The sequence below is a fragment of the Pholis gunnellus genome, assembly GCF_910591455.1.
Source record: "Pholis gunnellus genome assembly, chromosome: 9".
Lineage (NCBI taxonomy): Eukaryota > Metazoa > Chordata > Actinopteri > Perciformes > Pholidae > Pholis > Pholis gunnellus.
This window is the reverse complement of record NC_136535.1, coordinates 21,276,409-21,301,661: the sequence shown is the minus strand read 5'-3', so window position 1 is coordinate 21,301,661 and position 25,253 is coordinate 21,276,409. Positions and strand designations below refer to the sequence as shown.

Sequence of the window (25,253 nt, the reverse complement as noted above, 5' to 3'; positions counted from 1 at the left end):
ATTTAAAGTAATTAAATGGACAGCTATTGACTGTTTCAAATTACTGTATACTGTACTCTGTATAATTCAAATATACACTGTAATATATATAGAATAAATACTAAGGCTAAAAATGAACTCTGTTGGCGGACTACTTGAGAACTATGAGCAAATTATTTAAACAGCATTTCTACAGAAAAGATTCTGCCCAAAGCTTTTTGATCATGTGACTGATCATGTAAAATTCAGGAAAACACAATAACTAACTATGTTGCAGAAACATGTCAGCAATCAAATGTGCGTTAGTGTGTTCTTGAGTGTGCGTAGATTCTATCCTTCCCTAACAACAACGAAAACTCTGGTGAATTCCAAGATCTTCCTGAAAACTGCATAAGTGGGTTTTGAGAAGAAATGTCTTCGTTACCATATCGGCGGGAGCTGAAATACCAGAATGTCTTTAATGAATTTCATGTTTTTTATCTGTTATATGACTATTGTACAAATAGCCTATAAACATCAAAGAAATCAATTGCATTTCATAGGAGCAGGAAATTCATACTTGCAATGTAACCACTGCCTCCCTCTCCTCTGTGCTAACTTCCTCCCTTCAGTGCAGCTTAGTACCTGGCTAAAGACCAGCAATTTTAGTATCGCCTTTTCTCAGCTCTTGCATATTTTATAACAGCGTTCAAGCATTATATTAGTGTTTTAGCATGCTTTATTGCAACTGGTTACAAAAGTCAGCTGGAGGCTGCTCTCAGTAGTTGTGCTTTTGTGCACTAATGTACTGGGTTCCGTCCCTTCGGTGTATGAGTGCTGCTACTGCACATAGTTTACTTATACTGTGATTACTGTATGCTGCTGCAATTGACAATTTTCTTGTGAGACGAATTGTTTTTATTTATTTTTCTTTATCTATGTCCGCTCACATGCCTTTCAATAATGAATATCTGCTGAGTTGAGCTGCAGAATTCAGCTCTTTCCAACACTAATACATAATAAATTATTCTCACAGTAAAAAACATGAAAATGTATACACCGTAACATGGGCATACATTGAATAATTTAAAAGGTGTATGAAGTCAGAGGTAGCTACAGATTGCCCTTTTCTCATAGCTCTATATTTAAATTTCCTTGGCGTAAAAGCCTCATACTGGGAAGCTTGCAAACAAAAGATAGATATTCTGGAAAAAGAGGTTAAGGTGTGACATGAACACCATTGGTAACAGGATTGTCCACACCTGCCAAAGAAACCTTGGGCATCCTTCAATCTGGGGAGAATGCCTTGACTGAAAATATGATTAACACAGTCACAGCATCGACAAAGATTAAATCCGACCAATAAGAGCTTTGAAGTTTGAAAGCGGCTGCACATTGAGTGTACTACTACCACTACTAGCATGGACGAAGATGAGAAAAAAAATAGTGCTATCATTATAGAATCTGTAAAGTTGCAAACAGTATAGGACACTTTCAGATGGTTTCTTATAGTATTTTGCATAGTTTCCTGTAAATTGCCTGCAGACCGATTGATCTCTTGTGGCAGAAAGGAATCTTGCATTGGGGTCATAATACAACAGCCTATCAAATCAGTGTCAATTAATGCCCGATTCCATCCAACATGAAACATATGAAAACAATATGAATAATAATGACATTTTCATAATTTCCCATAAATCATTTATAATGAATTATGAGTGCTTAAAAAAAGCCCATGATATGCCCCTTTTGTCTGGGATTGATCTTCATGTAGAAATAGCTCTGGGACATTTAAGCCCAGCTTCAGGTCAAAGGCTGCATTGGGAAACAGCTAGCATAGTGCATCATAACTTCCATGAATGTAACTTGTGTATTCAACAGAAATCAAGACCGTCTAGTTTAAAAAGCATTTAGCTTAAACATTGAAGCCACTGCATTCCCTGAGACGATCAACAGCTGGGCCTGGTGATTGCATTATATTGACTATCAGGGGTCCTGTCCTCTCAATGAGGCCATCACCTTTGCAACTCTTTCACTCACGCACACTTATTCTTCATCAGCTAGATTAACTGTGTCTAGGTTATGGATTCAGCAGAACCTGGGTGAGTATTTGAGAGTGTGGAGTGAGAGTGTTTGCTGATGAAGGACTACTTGTTGGACAGATAAACAAGATAATATTGTTGGTTGTTGTGGTAACACAGCAAACTTTATCGTAGCATTGTCTGTTGTCCCTTGTCTTGCATTTAACTTTTTTTTCCGTTTTAACATTTATTAAACTAATACAACTATAAATGATTAAATAAAATCTAACTTTAGCTTTTACTGCAAGGTTTGGCAACACCTTAGGATAACTCGGTGGAAAACCCGTGTTAAATTTAGAAATCTTGGGTACAACATAAATAACCCTCTCCCCGTATTTGTTTGAGTTATGTTGGTGCAGGTTAATATCACATACTAGTTTCTGAAACCTGAAAGAAAAACATGTATTGGCTTTGAGAAACCCACATTGTCCAAGCTAGTTTGTTGTGATCAAATCCGGTTTACTCTGGCATGTAAACATCTCATCTTCGTTGAATTGTTAAGTTGCCCCGAAGGGACCATTGAGAACAACTGTGATCTATCATATCTGTGCCAATGTACAAAAAAATATCTTTTCTCTGATGGGATGAGCCTTTATACTGTTTCCAGTTGCTCAGTGCTTATTGTCAGCCTTTAATTGCTGTATTTGACTTTCCGTGCACTGGTGTTACATAATGTGTGCATGCCTTGAACACATCCGTACAGCTGCTTAAGAGTTGTGAGTTTAGACTTGAATTATCTCGTACATATTGCATGGCTGTCGAGTGTATACTGTATTGCTTCATCTGTATGCCAATCAGTAATTATTGTGTGAATTTGGGGTTTAATCAGATGGGCCTAACTGAGCTGCACACGTCTAAAATGATCTTGTGTGAGTCGTGTTAATTGATAACATAACACCAAGAGCTTTTGACACCCCCACCACAAACTGTTGAGGGCAGATGCCCCCCAGAAAATGGGTTAGTTTGTTGCTCAGGAACAATTCAGTGCCCTTTAGCAGTGTGTTGGTGTATTGATTTAAGTTGGTGTACACAAGATATAGAATTTGCATTCATAAAAAAACAACTTAAAAAAGCTGCGCATGGTATTATATGTACATCCGTGAATCCACATACTATCTAATATATAAAGAATGAATGAGTAAATGTGAAAGTTAGTGTGTTCGCTATGATCGGGGCAATATTTGATTTGTTCAATATGGCTCTGTAAGCAGCAGTGAAGGACATTGTAACTATTTCAAAAAATTCCAAAATGTTCCGATGTTAAGAGTAAAAAGGCAAGTATAATGAAATGTGAATAACAGTCCTTTCAAGCCAACAACACAGTAGCAATTACCACCACAGACTGCCTGATGGATAGTTGAATACAGCAATTTCAAGCAACGTTCTCTGCGTACTGTATCATTTTCATATAGGTTTCACACTTTTCTTTTGAGCAATTTGTGTATGACGGTAAAAGATGCTTTGGGCATCTGGGATGCTCAGATTAAGTGGCTCATTCTGCTTTTTCAGTTAAGACCACTGGCAAAACACTTACAGGTTGACCGAATATTATTAATGGGCAGAATCAGCATATATTTTTTTCATGTTTTATTTTCTGCATAACATCAGCATTTTACTTATTTTTTTGAAGAAATGGACCATCCCCGTGTTTATGCTATCCCAGTTCAGCGCAACGTATCCTCTACGGGGATGCTTCCCTTACAGATTTACCCCGAAGCACTTAAAATCTCTTTCTGCAATTAATAAAAGAAGGAAAACACTTATTTTGTGTGAGAAAACAAGCATTGCCCTGTTTAACAGTTAAAAAAACACACAATTAAAAAAAGGTGTAAGATAATGTGAGAATTGTTGATATTACATGCATTTTCTTTTATTCAAATCCATTATCCCTGATTGTCATGGAATTCCCCAAGATATAGACACACTGGTCTGAAAATTTGATTGGAATAACATACATAAATTTGTTCCTTGGCCGACATTTTCCCTTTAGCTGATGTATTCACTTCTCTACCATTGACATACGGAGTGTCCTCTTCAAGCCTGAGGGCAAATCCATAGTTCAACACACTGCTTTTATTTACCACGCACCAGGTCAGAAAAGAGAAGCATCAGGGGTAATGCATGCAATGAAGACGTCGATGGTCCGTGTGTCAGAGGTAAAACAACATGTACACATTTCCCTTTCAAGAAAGGCATCCAGCTTGACTTATGCAAAGCCCTCTGACCCCTGCCAAGTTTCCTTGAGGTGCATACTGCTGAACAATGCTCTTTACCTATCTCCAAAAGAGCACAGCAAACAAATCTTTGCCACTAGTTTGCATATCATGTAAAAACCTCAATTCCACGGTGCAGTGAAGATGAAATTCAAATGTGGAGTCAAATGACCAGGCCACCCTGCAGCAGTGTGAACTTGACTTAGTCATAGCAAAGCGCCACACTTAAGTAGGCTGTTTATTTGCAAAGAAAAAAAAAAAAATTGGAAAAAGATTGCTAAGTTTACATGAAGACGATGACATGTTTGCAAAGAAATGCTGTATTGACTTTGATTTGAACAGGATTGCCAGCTGTAACATAGTGGGATTCTTAGCCTACTATAGCTCCCAGTTTGTCATCAAAAGCCAACATGTAGTGTACAATGTTGTATTGTTGGTTGTGTCTGGCGGGATGGCATCAACATAGCATTAGTTGGACATTGTTTTGAGTTTGATCATGCCCACAATGGTGTTACATTCTGTAATAACCAACCAGCAAAACCTGCAACAAGCAGAATAGAATAGAAAGAAAAGACAAAAATGTCTTGGTGCGTGGTTGTATTTCGGAATTAGGCGGCTGACTTATATATCTGAAATATACATACGTACATTTGTATTCAGCAGCCACATTCATTTGATGAATAGCTAGTATATATAATAGTGAAGTCCACAGTTGTGTCCTCACTCTTATTTTAGAGCCCTGAAGATTCCCTCTGATGCCTTGCTGTGCAACTTGAATTTTACTCAAAGCGTAATTATATCTTAATGTATTGTACTTTATTTCTATGTTTATTTTACTATCAGTGCGAGCATTGGCAGCATTGTCATTACTAAGCCCAAAGGCAAGGTCAGATCTGATGAAGGACGAAGGGCTCATTTGGAAATATAAATGTTTATCAATACAATCGAGTAATTGTTCATTCAAAATAACAAGAAATACATTCACATTCTTTGCTAAATAAAATGCCACCAGCTCCTTTTTTCTCGGGTTATTGTCTTAAAATGTGCTTTGGATGAAAATGAAATGTCGTCATTTCTCCAACCTCCTTCCAACACCTTGCCATACTGTTTAATTCCATTCATTCAGATCCTCTGCTCTGCCACTTCGCAGAATTGATTAGAATGAGAATCTGAGGCATCAGGGCTAGAGACGAAGCATCTCTGGGGAATTATCTGACTGACAAAGATTGAGTGGATGTCCTTCCTTGAAAGACAACTGGCTGATTTGCTAATTCCAAAATACAAATTGACGGTAACACACACGTAAAACACATGCACACTGGGACAAACACACACGTCCACGGACGGCAGTGTTTCAGACATTTCTCTGTCTCAACAGCGGATATGCAGGCCCAAGAGAAATAAACAGATATGTCACTTTCTATTTAGCTCAAAAACAGAGTGCCTGTCCATCATATTAATGTGTCACTTTTTGAGTATGAGGATGAGACTTTGCTTTTCATCTGGTGAGGGAATGGAGAGGAGGCAAAATATTTCACGGATGGCATGTGATAAAAAAAAGGCACGCAGTACAGCTTTGACACTTCAAAACTATCTTTTCTTCCCCATGGCAACCATATTGGTATGATATAATGATTATTATACTTCGTTCAGTTTTCTCCATGCCAAGCATTATTTTTTCCATAAACAATTTAACATTCAGTGCCACGAAGAATTGCTTTGCTCGTCCTTTGAATGGCATTTTCCCTCCTGAACTCTTGGTTTGTGATTGATTCTCGATATGTTATTGGTCATTTTTAAGCCTCACAAGTTTCAAAGGTCACTTTGTAACCCAACCTAATTAATTCAATTAGTTAGGAGCCCCTGTTTTGCTGTGCGCTGCAAAATGTTCCCCTTGAGCTTTGACACACAGGCTTCAGAAAGAACTGAATAAATACGATGTATTGCCATTTCTCACCGGTAGAGAAACTGCTTTCTGCCCTGCATTATCCTGGGGTGTGTTGACTAATGTGAAAAACATTGTTGTTGTTCCAACATTCTGGCATCCAGTTAGTATTAACATTTAAATAGAGGTGTATTTCTTTGTTTTATTATATGATCCAATCTGGCTTGGAGGTGTCAACATCATGTTAATAGAACTGTGGCTTTGAGCCATGTTAAACCCTGTAAAAAGCAAAGATATACAAGATGGGTATCTGCATTGGACTGTATCTGTGCAAAGCAAGCAGCAGTGAGTCAGCCTCACACAATTGTTTGTTACATATTCAACGTTTTGCTTTTCAGTTGCTCTCTCGGTTTACAGGTCAACAAAGAGGTCATGAAACCTTAACCCTCACCACTATATTTAACATACAAGGAATACTGACTGGACCCCAAGAACAAGCTACTGGAAGGACAAAATATAAATGCACTTTAGTAAGTTAACAGACGTGGTGATTGAATTCCAGTTGATGGGAGATCCAAGTTAAGCAATACTCATTTCAAAACGGTTCTGGGGTGACTGTTGCTCAGTGGTAGAGCAGGGTCATCCTTCAATCAGAGGTACGGTGGTTCGGTCCACGGCTCCGTTAGTCCATGTCGATGTGTCCTTGGGCAATTCACTTAATCCCAAATTTCTCCCGTAGGCTGTGCCTGCGGTGTATGAATGGGAATGAATGGTTAGATAGAGTCCTGATGGGCAGGTGGCACCTTGCATGGTAGCCCCTGTCCTCAGTGTGTGAATGGGAGCGAATGGGTGAATGACATGTCGTGTTAAAGCGCTTTGATTGGTCGGAAGACTAGAAAAGCGCCGTACAAGTTTGAAATACTGACATTATCAATATGGGGGGAGATCTTCCTAGTAGATTTTCTTATGTGTTCACATGAGGCACACAAACTTTGTTCAATTATAAGTTCAAGTCAGACCGACTTTGGACATCTGCAGTTAAGAGTAATAATAAAAACATAATTAATGTTATATCTTCCTATTGTTTAAACTCACTTTGACTTTCTCCTGTTTAACTGTGGATTATAGTCATAGCTGGTATGAAGAGGCTCTTAAACTCTGTGAAGAGGAGTTCCCTGTCTGCCGAGTCATTTAAGATTATGCCCCCTGTGGGTGCACTGTGGGTTTATCAGTGTATGAGCCCTTTTCTAGACTTCACATCTACTGTTTCCCCTCTGCCTGTGTAATACAAAGCATGTCATTGATGTCATATCTTTTTTTGTCTTTTTTTCTTTCCTGTGTTCAGTTTTTTTTTACTAGTAATCTTGTGTTTACACTTCTTGCTGTAAATGCCGGTGTTGCAGTTATCTGTTGGCAACATGAGAATCAGGCTTCAGCTAACAAAAAGTGAACTTTTGGAGTAAACTCTCTCAACACATTGAAATGAGTCGGATTAGATTTAACCAGTTTATTGTAGGATTCTGATATCATTTAATACTGATGACTAGACAAACAAGATGACTTCAGTTCAGCTCATCCTCCTTGAATGTGTCCAAATGTTTCAGATATTAAAGTAAAAATATGTAATCCAGGCTGAGGGTTTATTGTACCAAGTAGAGGATTGCGGGTTGTGGACATAAACATTTGTTTACCTCGTTTACCCTCATTACTCAACCTTCAAGCACATAAGCTGCATTGTTATTCGTTGCCCCTACTCATCATGTTCTTAGACAGAATGCAAATCTATTATCCTCTGGTTCGGCCGCAGTGGGGTTGTTTTTGTGTGTAGCTGTTAGTTGCACTGATGAAAAGACCACCTGCCATCCTCTGGCCCTTTGATTAGATTAGGAAGTCAAAGGGATGGATTAAATTGATATGACACAGACTTGGCCCCCATGCAGTGCTCACTATGTCTTTATCAGAGCTGGGCTTTACTGTACATCTTATATTAATTGAGGGTATGTCCCTCTAGTCCCGATGTGCATGTCAATCATTTTTTATAAGAAATAGGTTTATGTTCTTTTGTTTCTAGATTCTAGGTCCGATGTCTAGAAGGAGGAGAAAGTCAAGGTTGAACTGTGCTGTTTGCTCTTCAAGATATTTCCCCTGTGGCTTTATCTGTTCCAGAATATAAAAAAAGAAAGTTATGACCTAAGATTTACCTAATCTGTTTTAAAAGAAGAAATGACAAAAAAAAAAAAATTACATCAATATTAATAATAATAGCAGCAATGGTTATAATAACCACACTAGCAGGTCTGTGAGGCTGTTGGCATAACACATGGTGCTTTAAGCTAAATGCTAACATCAGCATGCTAACACGCTCACAATGCAATGCCTTGGTGAGTAGCACCAAGCAAAAAGTAAGAAATGATTGTCGTTTGGGTTAAAATAACTACGGAAGTGCTGTTTCTGAAGTATGCAAGTTATGTGACAAATACATCAATGTTGACTTCTCGTTTCACATGGGGAACATGAGGTAACATACAAAATGCTTTTGTGGGGTACCAATCACGGCACATTATTTTACGTAGCTACGACTGCTGGTTGAGACCAGCCTGCCTACTCTCTAACAGTGCAAATCATTGCACATGACCGGAGTCTTCAACAACAGACACAATCGTCCTATACTGACATGCTAGCTTGACAGTTGTGAGTACTAACAACAGCTGTTCAACGGTAGGTGTTTTCTTACATGTGAGTGAGACATGAGGTAGTGGGACATCGTTAGCGCTGACAGCGCTGCGCTCCTCTCCCCAACGCTCTCTCGTGGACTCGTCCTTTCAGCAGTAGTAAGGCAGCATAGACAAAGCTATTACAATTCATCCTGAGGGGAGCACAAATGTATGAGCTAAATTTCATGGCAATTAAAAAAAAAAAGAAAGTAAAACAAGGATTTGGACCTCATGGTGGTGCTGGAGAATGGGTTAGGGATTCACTAAAGTCAGTAGGATTAATCTTCTGGGGCACATGTATTTCTTAAAAACAAAAAGAAATGTCATCGCAATCCATCCATTGTTGAGATATTTTAATTTGGACCAAAGTGGTGGTTCAGATGATAGTCCGACATGACAATAACTAGAGCCATACAGCTAGCATGGATAAAACAATGGAGATTATTTTCCAAAAATCTTTAAAACGAAGATATAAAAACTACCCAAATATGAAAAGAAGCCATGACAACTGGAGACTTAGTTTGCTATTGCTTCAATACTATCATCTGGAGATAACATAATTATCTTTACTTATTTTAGGGAACAAATTTAACACAACTCTTTAATTTGAGGTAAAAATTCATATTAATACATATTCAAATGAATATTAGTAAGTCATTAACTTGTGTGCATAAAGATAGAAATGTAATGGTAACTTTCTTTCCTTGAAACCCTTTAGTGTCCTTGGTATACAGTAGAGCATGGCGTTTTATAGTACAAGACATGTAGGGCGCTCTTTTATTCGTGGACTGGCCTGGAACATATGCCTCTTTTTAAATAATTAACAAGCATAACAAGGAGAACTTGTCAGTAAGCATGCGATGCACTTTAACATTTTATGATGTTTTGCATCGTGAGTGACTCTAATTCACCCCTATTAAAAAAAAAAAAAAAAAGTAGAAGGATACTATTTCATACTACAGCTTTGGTTTTGAATGCTAATAGGGTCTTATCCATTCTCAGGGATGGCAGCTCACAGTTCAATTCAGTGTTGTCCATAGAATCCAAAAAAGGCAGGGGGTCAGAACAGGGAGGAGGGGGTAACACTACACTTTTTGTTTTCTGGATGCCTCTGTTATTTGTAGCTATAGAGGCCAAGTCGCTCCTATTCTCATTCTAATTGCGCCCTCTCTGTTTCCCCCACGGCAGCTCTCGTTCCCAGAGTGAGGACCTGAGTCTCTCAGCCTCTCACTCAGCCGCAGCCACCCAGACAGCCAGGCTGAGAGGAAGAGAGAAAGAGAGCGAGAGAGCGAGAGACGGAGGGAGGGAGGGAGGAGTCTAGTTGTGGAGCTCCATCCCTTGACTGTGTCTGCTATGTGATGTGAGTGGTGGAGCGAGAGAGAGAGAGAGAGAGAGAGAAAGAGAGAGAGAGAGAGCATGAGAAATAAGTAAAGGGGAAGGGGGCGGGGGGGGCCAAGTGAGGGCTGAAGAGACTGAGAATGGATGGGCAAGCGAGAAACCGTGTGAGCGAGAGAGAAAGAGTGAGTGAGTGTGTGTGCGCTCAGAGTCAGCAGCGGAGACACAGAAAGTCTACGGGCTCACATCAACAAGAGAGCGTGTGAGGCAGCTCTGACCGCCGACAACTCTGAAGAGTAACACAGACGGGAAGGAGACTCATAGAGAGACAGAGAAGAGGAGGAATCAGCAGAAGAAGAGACGGACTGAAGTGAAGACAGACTACCAGCCTTCCACTGGTAAAAGGAGACACCACTGAGGGACCGTAGCATCCGTCCCCCCCAAGCAGCACAGAGGAGCACTGTCTCATCTCGTGCATGTGTTTGTGCCTTCCAACTTCAATTTCACACTCGCCCACTGTTTTTCGTAGGTTTTGCCCTCACCACTCCACAGTCATGATCCCTTGGGTCCTTCTGCTCCTGTGGATCTCCGGACATGGTAAGTTTTCCAAATTAAGTTGCTTATTCATCACATCTCGCGTGCTTGTGACTGCTGTGTGACTTGCTGGCTGGTAACGGTGTCTCCGAATTCATCTTGCTGTGATGTTTATCCCACCATCGTTGTGTTTACACGCTTATACTGTAGCGCTCCTATGTGCACCGTTAGGTCTGATGCCTAACGAGAAAAAGGAGGAAATAAAGTAGTTTTGGCGGTCCTGGGGCTGTGAATAGTTGTCCGCTGCACTCTTTCCCATCAGTAGTTCATCGTAGGCTTCAGACCAGACAAGTTAAATACTTCCTATGCAGGCTTTATATTGCTGTCCCACACATTGACACACACACAAACGAAGCCCTTTAACCCTAGATCAGCTCAGTCAAGCGTTCAGTCCTGAGTCACATTGTTTTGAAATTGACAGCCCTTCCCCGTTGAGTCGATCTACAGGGGGTCTGGGCAAAAGGAAAGAGAGAGAAAAAAGTTCACGGCAAAGCGCTTTTGGAAGGCAGACTCATGAGTAAAGCTTGGCAGCTCCAGCCCTTTGGACAGTATCCACTGTCGTTATTTTTATTCCTAGACAGTCTGTTTGTGGACAGAATGAGGATGGATTAATTGTTTCCCCAGCTTGCCACCAGGTGGTTGTCTTTGGAAGACAATAGAGGTGGAGTAAAGTACAGCAGAACTCTACCTCTGTGGTGTCTGTGGGATTTGGATGAAACGGACGCACACAGGGCTGAATCCGACAGTGTGGGTATTTGTCAGCTCAGAGCGCCATGCCGGGCCCACAGCGAGCGCCCTTGCTTTACGCTCCGCAGGGTCGGGGGTCAATGACACAGCGGCCACCCCTTTTTGAAAGTGTGACCCCGTCGCGTCGGACTACATTCTAAGGAGGGCACTGCATGAATGAATTTGTGTGTCGGCGTGTATATGTGTGTGCGTGTTTAGCTGTGTCCCAGAGGGAGTCGTAACCTTTTTCACAGAAAAGGCAAAATGTCCGAATATGAGGTCTCAGTTTGTTGACACGTGTCGAAAATTTAAAGCTCAAAGTCGCTAACACAACAACAAAAGACACAAGAACATTTTCTACGGCATTGAACCGTTTCACATGTTGATTTACAGCCTATCACACTGAAATATATAAAATAAAACACCACTCATCAAATAGAACAATTTGCTGTGATTTTACTTTTCTGCTGGCTCATTTTTCATGAAGAAAAGAGAATAAATTGATTATATCAGCACAGACTAATTTGAAAAAAAAGACTGGAGTGATGCCGCTTCTAATTCTCTCTTTGCCTCTCCCGTGCTTTAACGGGTGTAGATCTCTTCCAGAGATGGTGTCAGCTGTGTTATCTGTTTTCTTTATGACTGTGCGTGACCTGGGACAGTTGCACAAGCTGTCCACCCAGAGATTGGACAGAGTCAAGGCGCAATGGACGCTTTCTCTCTAGGTCGTGGCCTTCGTTACGGGGCAGTTATAGTACGTCAGACACGGTGCTGAGGCTGGAAGCGTTACTGATGTTGCTGCTTTGCTGTATTCTCTCCCTCTTATTTCATTGTCAAGTATTTCTGTACCATCTGTGCGTACTGTGATGCAGATATACATGATCAGTCATTAGTCTCTTCTCCTACACTCTGTTCAGCATCTGTTGAGTTTTTAATCCACAATTTACTTTGGCTGCATTGCCCTGCTTTTTCCATTTCTTGCAAGTTTATTCCTTGTATCACGTCCTAGTTATATTATACATCACAACTGCAGAGTGGGTTTGATTCATTGCCATGCACACATTATTTCTGACTTTTATTCTGTGACGATCTCATTTTCATTCACGTGTCATCACAGGCTTAGCCCAGGTTATAGGAGAAACAAACACCATATCTGCGGTAGCAGCAGCTGGAATGAGGCGACTGCTGCAACTGGAATGAGAAGGGATTGCTGTGTATTTCAGCACAGTTGGTTATTACCATAAAATAAAACACTTCTTTCCCCGCCAGGTAAACGGGGGATAACAACCTAGCTTCTCTATGCGTGCCTCCGAGGAGTAAAAAAGGTGCTTCCCTGTAGCTTACTGTCGTTGAACAAATTACGGGTCTGTTTATGTGCCGAGTCGGAGTCAGCAGAAAGCTGCAGAAAACAATTTCATTTTTATGAACAGGGGGACAGAGGGGAGTTGCGGCCGTAGCAGTCATATACTTAGACGCAGTTATCCTGCGAGAGCGCGCAAAAGACGGGGAGAAATGAGAGAATGAGCACGAGAGGAGAGTCGGCCCATATGCAGAGGCACTGGGCACTTTTCCTCCCTCAACTTTGGTCTGGAGCAACAAAAGAGAATGGGACTGAACAGGAGGAAAGTTGCTGCGAGACGCTCCTGGACTGTGCTGTTACCTCATCGAGGGCACCTTTTCTTTCGCTGTCCCCTCTCCTGCCAGTGACAGATGACACAGCAGCAGTCAGGAGGATCTGGGAGACAGTCTCCTGGAACACATTCACCTCAGGCCAAACTCATCCGGGACCTCGTCCATCTCCTCGCGCCACCTCTTACCCATTTTTCCTTCGATCCAATCAATTTTTTTTTTTTTTTTAATTCTTTTGCTGTGCGATGCACTGTGACTGAGAACCCTAGCCTCTGTCGGGGGGGGGGGGGGGGGGGGGAAGGGTAATTTATGTGAGAGCATGATGTCCCTGTGGAGGAGGGGCAGTTTAAGAATAGTCTTGTCCTGGATGTGCCAGGCTCTGAAGAAAATGTGCTTGAGAAAAATCACACATTGTCATTGTTAAGTGTATGGGCTCAGTTCTTCTCCCCCCTCTGCCTCTTTTCCTCTGCGTCTCTCTTTTCTTTGTTCTTCTTTCTCTGAATGACACCTTGTGAAATTTATATGGAAACTGTCTCAGCCACTTGGTTTTTGGTCCACTGTCTCAGGGAAATTAAATATTGACTATCCTCGAGTCAAGGTTTGCCCACTAGGGGCAGTGCTGCGGCACAGGAATGAAATCACAATCTTCCTAAAAATCTCGCCCAATCGCCTTCATTGAATCCCAGCCCTTCGTGTCAGAAACCCCGATTTCACCACCCAGCCAGACTAAGCTGTTTCTTAGTCCTGGAAAGCATGTCTTAGCACCCCCAACAGCCCCAATTTCATTTATTGCTGTCTATTAACTGCTGACTGACGACTCTAAATCCGCTTTTCATGGGCGCCAGGCTTTGATACATATTTCTCAACCAAAGTATAATTAAATGTCTTTCCAATGTCATGTCTTGATGTGTGAATTTTTTTTATAGACGGAGAAATCATTCTCACTTCTCCAAAGGGAAAGAAAAAAGAGATACAGCCCATTACGTTGCACAACACTACTCAAACATAAATACCAATTTTCTGCCTCATTATTATGAACAGTTATTTGTAAGCAGGGCACACTGCAGTCTTATGGACAGATTATGACTATGATGACTCAGAGGTATTCAATTGATTTATCCCCATCCTATCAGAATGCTAAAACCAATGGCATAAACCATAAATCATATTTACAGCTCAAGTAAAATGACTTAAAACCACAGAACAGACTAAATGTGTCTGTATTCAGACAGGAGTCTGGGTACAAGCCTGGTAAGAAACACGGAAGTGTCCTTTCCTGTTGCCCTCACCATACATGGCAGTTGGTATAAATAATGCTAATCCTGTCTGGATTATGCCATACAAACACCGTGAGTGACAGATGATGCCATCAGTTTCTGATGGGTCCCAGTGGCATGCAGTTTGTTTTCTTGTTTGTGCTCCATGTCCCATCAAGGCTAGCCCGCTTTAAGTCACCTCAGCCGCTGTGACCCCTGCTCATTTCTGTGCCACGATAGATTAAGCCCCCTGTAATCCCTCTGAGCCGAGTGCCCTGTTGGATATTTATGGTAATAAGTAAACATATGAATAAATAATCTAAGAGGCTGCTGCTGGACAGCTGGAACTTGTAAGTCCCCAATGTTTGGCAGTAGTTGTCGCAACAACGAGATATGCTGTTTCCAAGAAAAATTTGTTTTGGCTAAGACTTTATCGAACACTAGATACATATATCAAAAAACTAAGAGATGGGCATGTGTTCATGTAGGAGCGCAACCTTCCAAATCTTTCAGTTGCAGGCAGTGCCAAGTTAAAAATGCAGAATTTGAGTAAGTGTAGTATATCCGGTGACTGCAGTACTGGATGAAAGCCTCATTTCGAGTCTGTCAGGATTCAGGTCAGCCAGGGAAGGGAATAAGATTAGTTTGGAGTGTTCTTGGAAAACCAGGCAATGATCTGCTTCCTCTCTTGCAGCCAGTCAACAAAATCAAGCTGTTTACAGTTGGGCTTCATTATCCATCTAGAAGACTCTCTTACCAGCCCCAACAGTTTTCTTTAGTACCAACCAATCAACCCCCAAGCGCCTCATCTCCTCTTTTCCCTGAGACCCTGCTGCTGGATCTCATTCCTCAGGGATGAATTTATCCAGATTGGAGCACTCAGCAAAAGGGCATTATCCCGGATTACATGTCCGTTGGACGGCAGTGTTAAGTAATTCAACCAGATGCTGTTGTGATCACTGGGTCACCTGCAAAGACAGGGTTAGCAGCTGCACTTCTTCATTCTTTATTTACGTATCTGCATCCACCTGAGACTTTATCCTTGGATGACAGGAAGAGACATAGTTGGACCGCGATGATTTTTCGGAAGCGCGTAACAGGGCCGTTAAATGTAGGGAATTGTGCGGAAGCCCTTTCTAAACCTAGTCAGGATTTTATTTGGTTACAGATTATGGGATGGATTAATGGCTTCTAAATTGCAGTTTAATGCACATGAAACAACAAGTAAAGCGTCTAAAGTCGGCTCCACAGGGCTGTGTGTGTTAAGTTGTTGGGGTGAGTAGAGTAGTGGTGGATCATACTGTGTTATTTTTCCTTGGAGAGGACAAAGCATCGGCACAGCGGGGCTTAAAGAAAAAAAAAATGTTGGTGTTTTTAGCTTGACTGTGTCTATTTTCTGCTAATCCCATTCCTACCTAGCCGAGGATTTGATAGATAGAATTTTTAACTCGCTACTGGGATCTGTTGAACACTGCTGCTCAACAAGGTGGGTTCAAACCGTGTAACAATACAAAGTTTGTTCCTTTCTTGTCAAAAACCTGCTTCGCAAACCTGAGGCATTAATATGACTTTTCTTCAAGACATTCACAATGAGGAAGTTTTCATTTTGTCTCACTTTCAGCCTTCACGTATCATTTTTCATCCTTTTAACTGAATGAAAGTTCTCTCCACAGGGTTGCATGGATTTCTTTTTTTTTTTTTTCAAATAGAGATTATATGGAGCTACTTTCCTTCCAAAACTTAACAAACAAACAAAATATATTTTACAAATGCTCTAGGATTCACAAACAAACACAGTGTGGTTTTGAAATACAAAACACCATTAATGCGATGCATTTTGTTTTGCAAATACAAAACATAGCCATCAAAAACAATGAACATATTCCCAATGCTTCGGAAACAAATATATGCGCTATGGGCCAATTTAAATGCACTGGGGGTTTGAAAACGGCATTGCGATAACTAAAACATAAAAGGACAACAACAAATTACGGTGAGTAGCTAAACTATATAATACCTATGTCAATTAAGTGAGGATTGTCTGACAGATCGGCTAAGTGAGTGTTATTGTTATAATAGGACTTTAGCGGTCTAGCTGTTAAAAGAAGACGATGTCAACACTGTAGATCACCAACACTGTGGTTCATTCTTCATTAACAGGTAACTTTATTGTAACCTATGATGAAATCTTTATTGAAACAGCTATTCAAATGTATACCTCTTTCAATTTATAAGATCTTGCTGATGTTGTGTTATTCCAATTATGTTTTTCTTTCTCCCTGTAAGTTGCTAGTGTGATCTTTGCTTCAGATTAAAGTTCTAGTAATGTAATGAAGTCATGAATCAAGTTCAGTGAACTGTATTACTGATGCCTCTATATGACCTACATGAGTAAACGAGACCATCAGCGAGAAGATTGGCTGTTTCTATATAGTATTTTTTCTATATAGTATTTTTTATATATTTATGCTGGTCACCGGTGCCACCCGGTTCGATTCCCGCAAAACCAGACAAAAACATGCAGCTTCACCATAAACTCCCTCAGCTCAGACTCCAGCAGGTCCTCTGGCTGCATAGTTTTGCCTGTTTCAGGAGTTACACTGTACAGAGGCATTGAGTTGAGAAAAAGGCACTTACTCCTTATATTCGAAACAGAAAAATATCCATAAACACAGAGTTCTGCTATTGTTAGATGCATTTCTAGAAATAAAGTGCACCCTTGTTACCGTGCACGGTTGACACCATTGTGTTTGAGTCAACATCTGTCATGGAAACAGGTGAGCAAACAAGAAAACAAGGTTATGCAGGTGATGGGTTTTTTTCCCCGTTTTGCTCGCACATTTTACAAGCAAACAGAATGTAGAAAAAACAAAGTGTTGTAAAAATATATATATATATATGTTGCCATTTTGGATGTTATCCTTTCATTATTTTTGTATTCACACTGATACAGTCAATTATTTTAAACTATATTTACCTTTAGACTACAATCTAGAATAAAGCTAAGAGTTGTGATGTTTGTGAAAAAATAAATATTTTAGCTTGTTACAGTAATGCCAACTGGGCAGGTTAGGGTTATATACATTCATTGCCACACATAAAACAAGTTGGTCAATGGAAGTTTCACAGGACAGCAACAACAACAGGGTGCTGTGACATGCTCTGTCATATCTGCCAAAGTTTGTATGTAACGGAAATGTACATATATCCACTTACATATGAAGATAATACGGTGAAATACATTTTATTTTTGGAGAAATACGGTTTCACTAACAATTACAATAGTCAATGAGTGTTAGTCACACAGAATTGATTGAAAATACGCCGCATTCGTAATCTTGACACCTGGGTCAGTGCAGCTTTAAGTCTGAAGGTCAAGGTTTACAACTTGTGCATGATTAGTGTTGTCGCTCTAGCTGAGCAGTATGCTGAGCACATACCTGACCTCATTTTGAAATACGGTCACTTATGTATGTTGTTACATACTCCTAAGAGGCTGATGCATGGTCAATAATGTACATGTATACGCAGAGAGTTTTTGTAACCGCTTGTTTACAGAAACCTGCCTGGCCGACTAATTAGTATGTAAAAAAACATTCATGTTTAATTTGACTTGTCCTGATCTCTGTGAGAGTGCTATCTGAGCAGTAAATCACATGCAAGCACTGACCGCCACGCGGTGCTGTGACCTGTGTCATGTTGCGTGTCCCCGCTATTACTCGAAACATTTGTGAGTAAACCAGCCAGCCAATGCATCGACATGATTGTGAAGGGCTGTTAGGAAGGGGCGCAGAAGATGCATGTGGTGCTTCAGCACAGGAGGCACTTGAGGAATTGGGTTGCTGATCTGATAACGACTTCCTAGTGTTTGGCGGGAAGTTTCTGGGACAGCTCAATATTACACCTGGATGAAGTCACCCGTCTCTCCTCTGCCCCGTTTTCTCCCCATCACTTCCTCTGCTCCTCACTGTCCCGGCGTTCTCATGCGAAAGGTTCATAACAATGGCTCACGCCGCACGCTTCTCATGCATTTGGTGTGCGTGTGTACGCATGTGAGCGCGTGTGGCGTCTGCACATTTGCTACTGTGCCACGATAATTACAGCTGCAAGCCTTGAATGGCAATATAAATGCAAATCAGCCTTTTAACTTGTACAAGCAGAATCAGGGGAGGGAGAAGCTTCTCACCTGTGAATGAATGCGGATGTGTCTCTGTCTGCCATTACAACTGCAGCGCATGTTTTGAAAACGACAATGGCAATAAGATAGCATGTACGGTACCTCGTTTTGTTAGTAAACCTTAGGGCTGTTGCATGTGTCTGGACTCCAATATAATAAAGTCCACTCTTGGTTGTACCAGTTGTAAAACACCATGGTGTGGGGCGGTCAAATGTACTGATGTGCCTCTGGCACTGCCGCCCTACTTGCTTCCATTTCAGTAGATGCATCCAAATTGTGCTCAGCAGTGCTAAATGGAAGGGCTCGATATCTTTTATTTTATAAACGGATAAGAAAATATTTCCCTCTATGGTACCCAGACACCAATCGTGAGAGGCATGGCTTTTTGAAAGGCTATTTGATCTGGCACTGAAACCAAACAATGTTTTATTCAGGGAAGCACATCAGACACAATAGCAGCACAAACTTGCTCTTGATTGAAGCCAAAACTTTTGAAATACGCAAAGGGGGAATGTGAAGCTTTGGAAAATGTCTGCCACCCTCCCCCAACTCTCCCACACACTATGTAGATGTGCATGTTCTCTTTTTTTTGTTTTCACCAGATGCCAAATGAGGCTTGGAGCCACCTGCCTGTCCCACTAAGACAATTGGGCAATTGGGAAGAAAGGGCCATTCACTAGTGAAGATCGCAATGTTTGCATTGGTAGCCAGAAACTGCCCTGCATATAACCCCTCCCCCACAAAACACTCTTTCAACACCACTAATCTTGGCACTGCGCCAACCCTGCTCCTATCTGTGTGTTTGTTGTGGGAATGCAGGAGAATTTATCACCAGTCGTAGGAAATCTTTGACACGGGGTGCTTGGTTTGCATGTTGATAGAAAATCCTTCTATTGGACCCAGATGAATTCAGCGTGAGCCCTGTGGCTCTGTGTCATAACAGTTGTTTACGAGGCAAAGCTTCTTCTGGCACAGCCATCCCACAAGGAGACATGTATTGAAAGACACACACACACACACACACCTATACACACACATTCTATACCTCACTCGCATTACCAAAGAGCAATCCGCCAGAGCACAATAACAGATAAGAAACCCTGAAGTGTGTGAGCAGTGAGGGCTGAACAGTATTGGTAGGAACATGCTACAAATTAAGGTTTGTATTGATTCCCAAACATTCATATATCCTCATATAGGAAAATAGCTGTATTGATTGCAAGCCTGTGAGTCTGATGATTCTTTAATATGGTACTGCTGGGATTCACTCTGCCCACTTCAGTGTGCAGCCTATTTTAATACACAATAATAATGTGGTGCCACAAGCAGGATCAGCTAAAGGCAATCCTTAGATAGATTTCACTGCTCTGGGTCCCTGCCACACTGCACCTTTCAGTGCCTTCTATCTTAAGTTCTTTCTTTTTCCGCTGGGATCCTTAAACTGATGTCAGAAACCTGATAAAATAAACAAAGTGAATTAAAGTATGCTGTAATTAATTTTTAGAGGCCACTCCAATATTCACTTTGCTGATTTGGAGGTTGAAGAGCTCTTGTCGCACTCTCTGATTTTTATTTTATTTTATCAAGTGCAATTTAATATTGTGGAGGCTGGCCCAGGCACTGAAAAAATGCTAATGCACATTGCGGAATTTAAATGATTTGCTATCCTTTCAAATCTGTTGGCAGGGGTTTCAATCTGGCCGGCGTCCTGGGGGGAAATTCACAGTGGTCATTGCTCAATCCCTGGGGGACATTAGTGCAAATCACAAAGGAGCGCAGAAGTCATTTCAGTTTTCCACTTTCCTTTGGCCGCTGCCCAATGCTAAATGGCATAGGACTGGCTCGCAATACTGGGCAGGGCAACCCTTTTGCCTCCCTCGGTCTGTAACCTTTTAAACCTGATTTAATCAAATCAAAATACCACAGCGCAGACCCATTTGAGATAACCTGAGGTCCAACAGTTGAGGAAGCAGAAGGCCTTGGGCTGAACCAAGGGCAGGACCATCCATTACTTCCTGTGCAACCAAGAGCACAGCGACGCAGAAAATGCCTGCGGTGCACGATGATGAACGGACTCCTCATCAGAGATTGGATTAGAGTGGCAAGAGAGAGAGCCCTAAAAGCCATGCGCAGTTTATTGAAGACTTATCGAAAGCGATAATGTTACTAGAGAAAGGCCTGTGTAATGACTGATGAGTAGACAGCGCCCTGTAAAGAACTAACATCAGGCGAGATGGGTATGGTGGATAGGCAGATCTGCCATGATCAACTCATCTTCTTTTAAGAGCAGGAAGTAGGACCAGGGGATAGTTGCAATAAAATGGACTGTCAATCGCTGGCATCCTGGTTACCCTGCAGTATCATCATCACAGGTGTATCTAGTTTAGAGAGGCTCAGTGCAGGTTCACTGCAATTTAGGTCCCATTTCATCACTGATGCCCATGAGGCGTTTTGGGGAAATGGTAGCAGTGTTATTGCCAAGATTTGTAGTCTCCCTGAAAGCACTGATCTCTGAGGTGGTTGGGTTTGTGATATATGAAATCTATGTCTGACCATGCACTGTCTTTGTCTATAACATTCTTTATCTGGGGGAATGTGGAGGGAGATGGTCACTACTGATGCACAGAAAATAGAGTGAGAAGTAAGAGGAAAATAGAAAGTGAATCCGAAGGATTTCATGGTGTCGTTGGGGGGGGGAGAAAAGCATTTAGGTAAAACTTGTTCTCATTTTTTTTCAGGATGACTAGAGGATTTCCTCTGAGCAGAAAGGCAATGTTATCTTACAATAGACGGATGATGGTAATGACAACACAATGCCTTCCAAGGTAAACAAATATATCTAGCGCTCGGCAAATAAAGTTAGAGGAGAAGAAAGAAAGAAAAATCTCTAAAGGGAGAGCATTCTTGTAACAAATTAAACATATCTGCGTCTTGCAGCCGTAATCCTCAATGCCAGTGTGTTTGTTCTCTCGGTATAATATTTGCACACATGTGGAAAGAAGCGCAAATGCGATTATTCCTCACTTTCATTGTATGCTAATTGTATTACTTCATATTGTTTGCCTATCTTAGTCTAAACAGATTTGGTTCACACTACTTCATAACGTTGTTTTCAAGGGAAACCCTGTTGTTTGTATATATACGTATGTATATTAATATATAATATATAATATATTCATATATAATACATATAAATAACAGGGTTTCCCTTTAAAAAACGTTATGAAGTAGTGTGAACCAAATCTGTTTAGACTAAGATATTTATAGGATGTTCAGGAGTGTCACCGACCCCCCCCACCCCAAAATCTTCCAGTCCATCACCTCCGGCCCCGAAACTTTCCCCAGGTTATGAGCGTGAATTATTAACAAGGCTTTCATTAAAAAAATGCAATTTGCTCAGATTCAGCAGAAACTCCAACACAACCTAATTTGAAACATAGAGAAACTATCTCATGCATTTATGTTGGATCTCCTGCAGTCCCCTCCAGATGGGAGCGCTCCACAATGAGCGGAGAGTTCATGGCTTGTCGTCAACTGTCGATCTTCATCGGCAAGCTCTCTGTAACTGCATAGTGCTGACTTTTTTTTTTCTGCTTTGAGATGTATAGAATCAGTTACATTTATTTAATATAGTATTTGATACATTGGACCTAAATTGACTAGTAACGAAACTATGCAATCTGTCCACACTAATTTCTAACATTGCAAAAAAAACAACGCGTTCTGACTCTTTAGATTCATCAACCTCAAAGACACTTCTGATACAAAAATAGTGATATGTCTTCTCGCTGGCATTAGCTGAAGGACAATCCTTAAAAGAGAGTCTTCTGTGGGTCTGGGGATTGGCATTGTTGTTGTTTACTCCAAAGCAGACATCTTTTAGCTTCTCCCTCAGCTCTGATCCTTTTGATCAGCACCTCCATATTGGATATAAAATGGAAAATGAACCGCTCTGCAATACAAGTGACTTTCAGAGTCCTGTGACTCTTTGAAGGCTGCCAAACAAGTGTCTTTCATCTCAAATACCAGCAGCTGTCTTGTACAAAAGAAGACCAGGACAAAATGAGAGAGAGCGAGGCAGTATCCAGGGCTGGGAAATGAAATAGTAAAGATTGTAGGGTCTCTTTGTGATCGCATTTTCCTCTAATGCCTCCTGTGAGGGAAATGACATGTACTTCATACAGCATTGATAGGCGGGCATCTGTCAAACATCTGAACCTGGACTAGGGTGAGAACAACAAAAAAAAAAGGCAATTTAGCAAGCCAAGCAGACTGTTTACTTTCCGGAAATTCATGCTAATTCCTTCCATCGTTAATGAGATGACAAACCCAAAATGTGTTGCATGCATGAATGGGCCTCAACAGGTAATGCAGAATGAATCTCAGAGACATACTGATGCTATTGCAATCGGTCTCTAATTTGATTAAGCTCCCTTTTTCTACCAAGAGCCATTATATTTCTCTTATGTCTCAGTATACATGTGGTTGTCATGCTTTGAAGAAGCTGATGCTCCGATTGAGTTGAGCAATAAACATCCTGACCGTCATGCTTGTATGGAGGGAGCGGAACAGGCAGTGAATAGAACAGAAACAATTGGCAACAATGAAGAAAAAATGAGGCTCATACTCCCAGAATCTGATATCCTTGAATTAATGATGGAACAGGAGCAGTAGTGTTCCCCCACTGAGACATGAACTAGATTTCAACCGAGAGCTCCCTGGAGGTGAGGGCCGGCATCTCTCTGACAGGACATCTGGTCCCTGAGCATGGCCACCAGGGGGTCGATGTCGCCACCTTAATTGTAATGTCTCCCTCTTTCGCCCTGTTAAAAAAACTAGGGCAGCTTTCCATACAAGGAGAAGGGGAAGGGGGGAGCCTCCATTTGCCGGGCCGTGTCGGCATGCCACATCATTTACAGCTGACGGCTCTAATAAATTACAGCAACGGATCGCTGTGAACAAACAAAGCTTAATGGAAATAAAGTGCGAATTATCAGCCAAGATATAAAAGGAAAAAAAAGAATTAGATTAGTGCAAAGAGGGTGGATGAAAGGATGTCAGGCCCACATAACGCAAGCATTAAATGGGCAAATTGCCACTTTGAGAGATAGGAAATAGTTTGTACTCATTGCGGCTTCTGTTGAAAATGGAGAATAATGAGAGAATCCTTGAGCAGACCTCAGAATCCCCCCTCCATTGTTCAAACCCCCTTTTCTTGTTTTGCCTTCCAGAAATAAAAAAATCTGCAGATTGTTCTGCTCTGTAGGACCCTTGTTCCATCAATTCAGCCAGGCCAGAGAATGCCTGGAAGCCTATGTCGTTAAAATGCTTAGACATGTGGAAGAGGACAAGACGAGATGGGAGTAGGGTGAAGTGGTATGTCGGGGGAAGCAATTGTCAGGTGCTATCAGTTTGAAAGCCCGTCCATTTAGAGACCTTTGAAAGAAAGGCAGGTCAGAAAGGTTCCAAATGGACCACTCTGACTTTGTGACTTTGAATTGGGGGAAAAAGTTAAACACAAAATAAGTCAAATGCAAGAAGAAGTACAACCAGCCAATATTTAAAGTGCGAAAGAGCCCCTTTAGAAATGCCAGGTGCACAGTTGTGATGACACAGTGAGTGTTGTTAAACCTAATTTGAAAGAATGAAAGCTCCCAGCTTGGCAAAGTGAACACACTGCCTCTGAGTCATATCCATTTGATAGAAACCAGGTAAAGCTAATTGAAGCCCTCCAAGGTGAGTTCAATGACTTGGCACCATGGGCAGTTAATGCCAATCATAGATTATCTTGTGACATTAATCACAGTCAATTTTTTTATCATTGTTATTTTTTTTAAATTAATGATTTTGAATTCATTGAATTGTATTATTAGCATTTAAATTCGTTTTGATTTCCAAAAAGCTCTCAGCATGGTTTGTTAACCATGATATCCGGCCTTTTTTAGAAAAGGCTAAGTTTAAACAGGTCCCAAAAGAAGAGAGACTGATAGGGGGATTGCCATTTGGCTTTTCCAGAACTAAAAAAAAATAAATATTTCTTTAGTTCTCAGTGGAGTGGATGAAGATGCTGCATTAGATAGTGAAGGATCTGAGCCATGCGGGGAGGTCCTTAACCACGGGCTGAAGTTTTCTCTAGCCCACTTTGTTAGCCAGAATGTATTGGACCTGAGCCAAGGCTAGCCGGCACCACGGACGTAGAATCCCATTGCTTTTATAATGAGCTCTGAAAAAGAACTCAAGAGGTCAGACACCACGGGACTCTGATGAAAACTAATTGAGAATGTCACTCAATAACAATAAACCAATAAGCAGAACTGCTTCTCTTTATGCATGGGAGCTGTTTGGGTAAGTACTTCTAGTGGAATCCAGGAGGGTATCTAGGGGAGAGAGGTGTGAGGCATAATGTGTGTGCCTGGGGGACACTGTACACCCTGCTTCAGAAGCCACATTTTTTGTGTATTTATGTCGTCGCATATTCTCATGTTTGTGTGTGTCCCTGCATGCACCTTCTGCGCGTCTCTGGACGCCTTGTGTGCGGTGGGCATGTACTTTACGGAGTTTGTGCACTTAGTCTTTGTGCGGATGCATGTGTGTGAGTGTGAAGAGACCACAGAGGGCCATCCAACAGAGAGCACTGCATTTCGAAAGGTGCCACAATGAGTTTGTCACAGAGAGCGTAAACCTG

General features: G+C 41.3%; 1 protein-coding gene across 2 annotated transcripts in view; it reads left to right on the top strand.

The window, feature by feature from the left end:
- Positions 1-10,740: 10,740 nt before the first annotated feature.
- The window catches only part of kirrel3b (kirre like nephrin family adhesion molecule 3b), a gene marked incomplete at both ends in the record, with an annotated part of 148,500 nt that continues 133,987 nt past the window's right edge, over positions 10,741-25,253 (top strand). For both annotated transcript variants that reach the window (XM_079166548.1, XM_079166547.1), the window contains one exon: positions 10,741-10,783. In XM_079166548.1, the coding sequence (XP_079022674.1) occupies positions 10,741-10,783 (43 nt within the window). The remainder of the gene's footprint in view (positions 10,784-25,253) is intronic.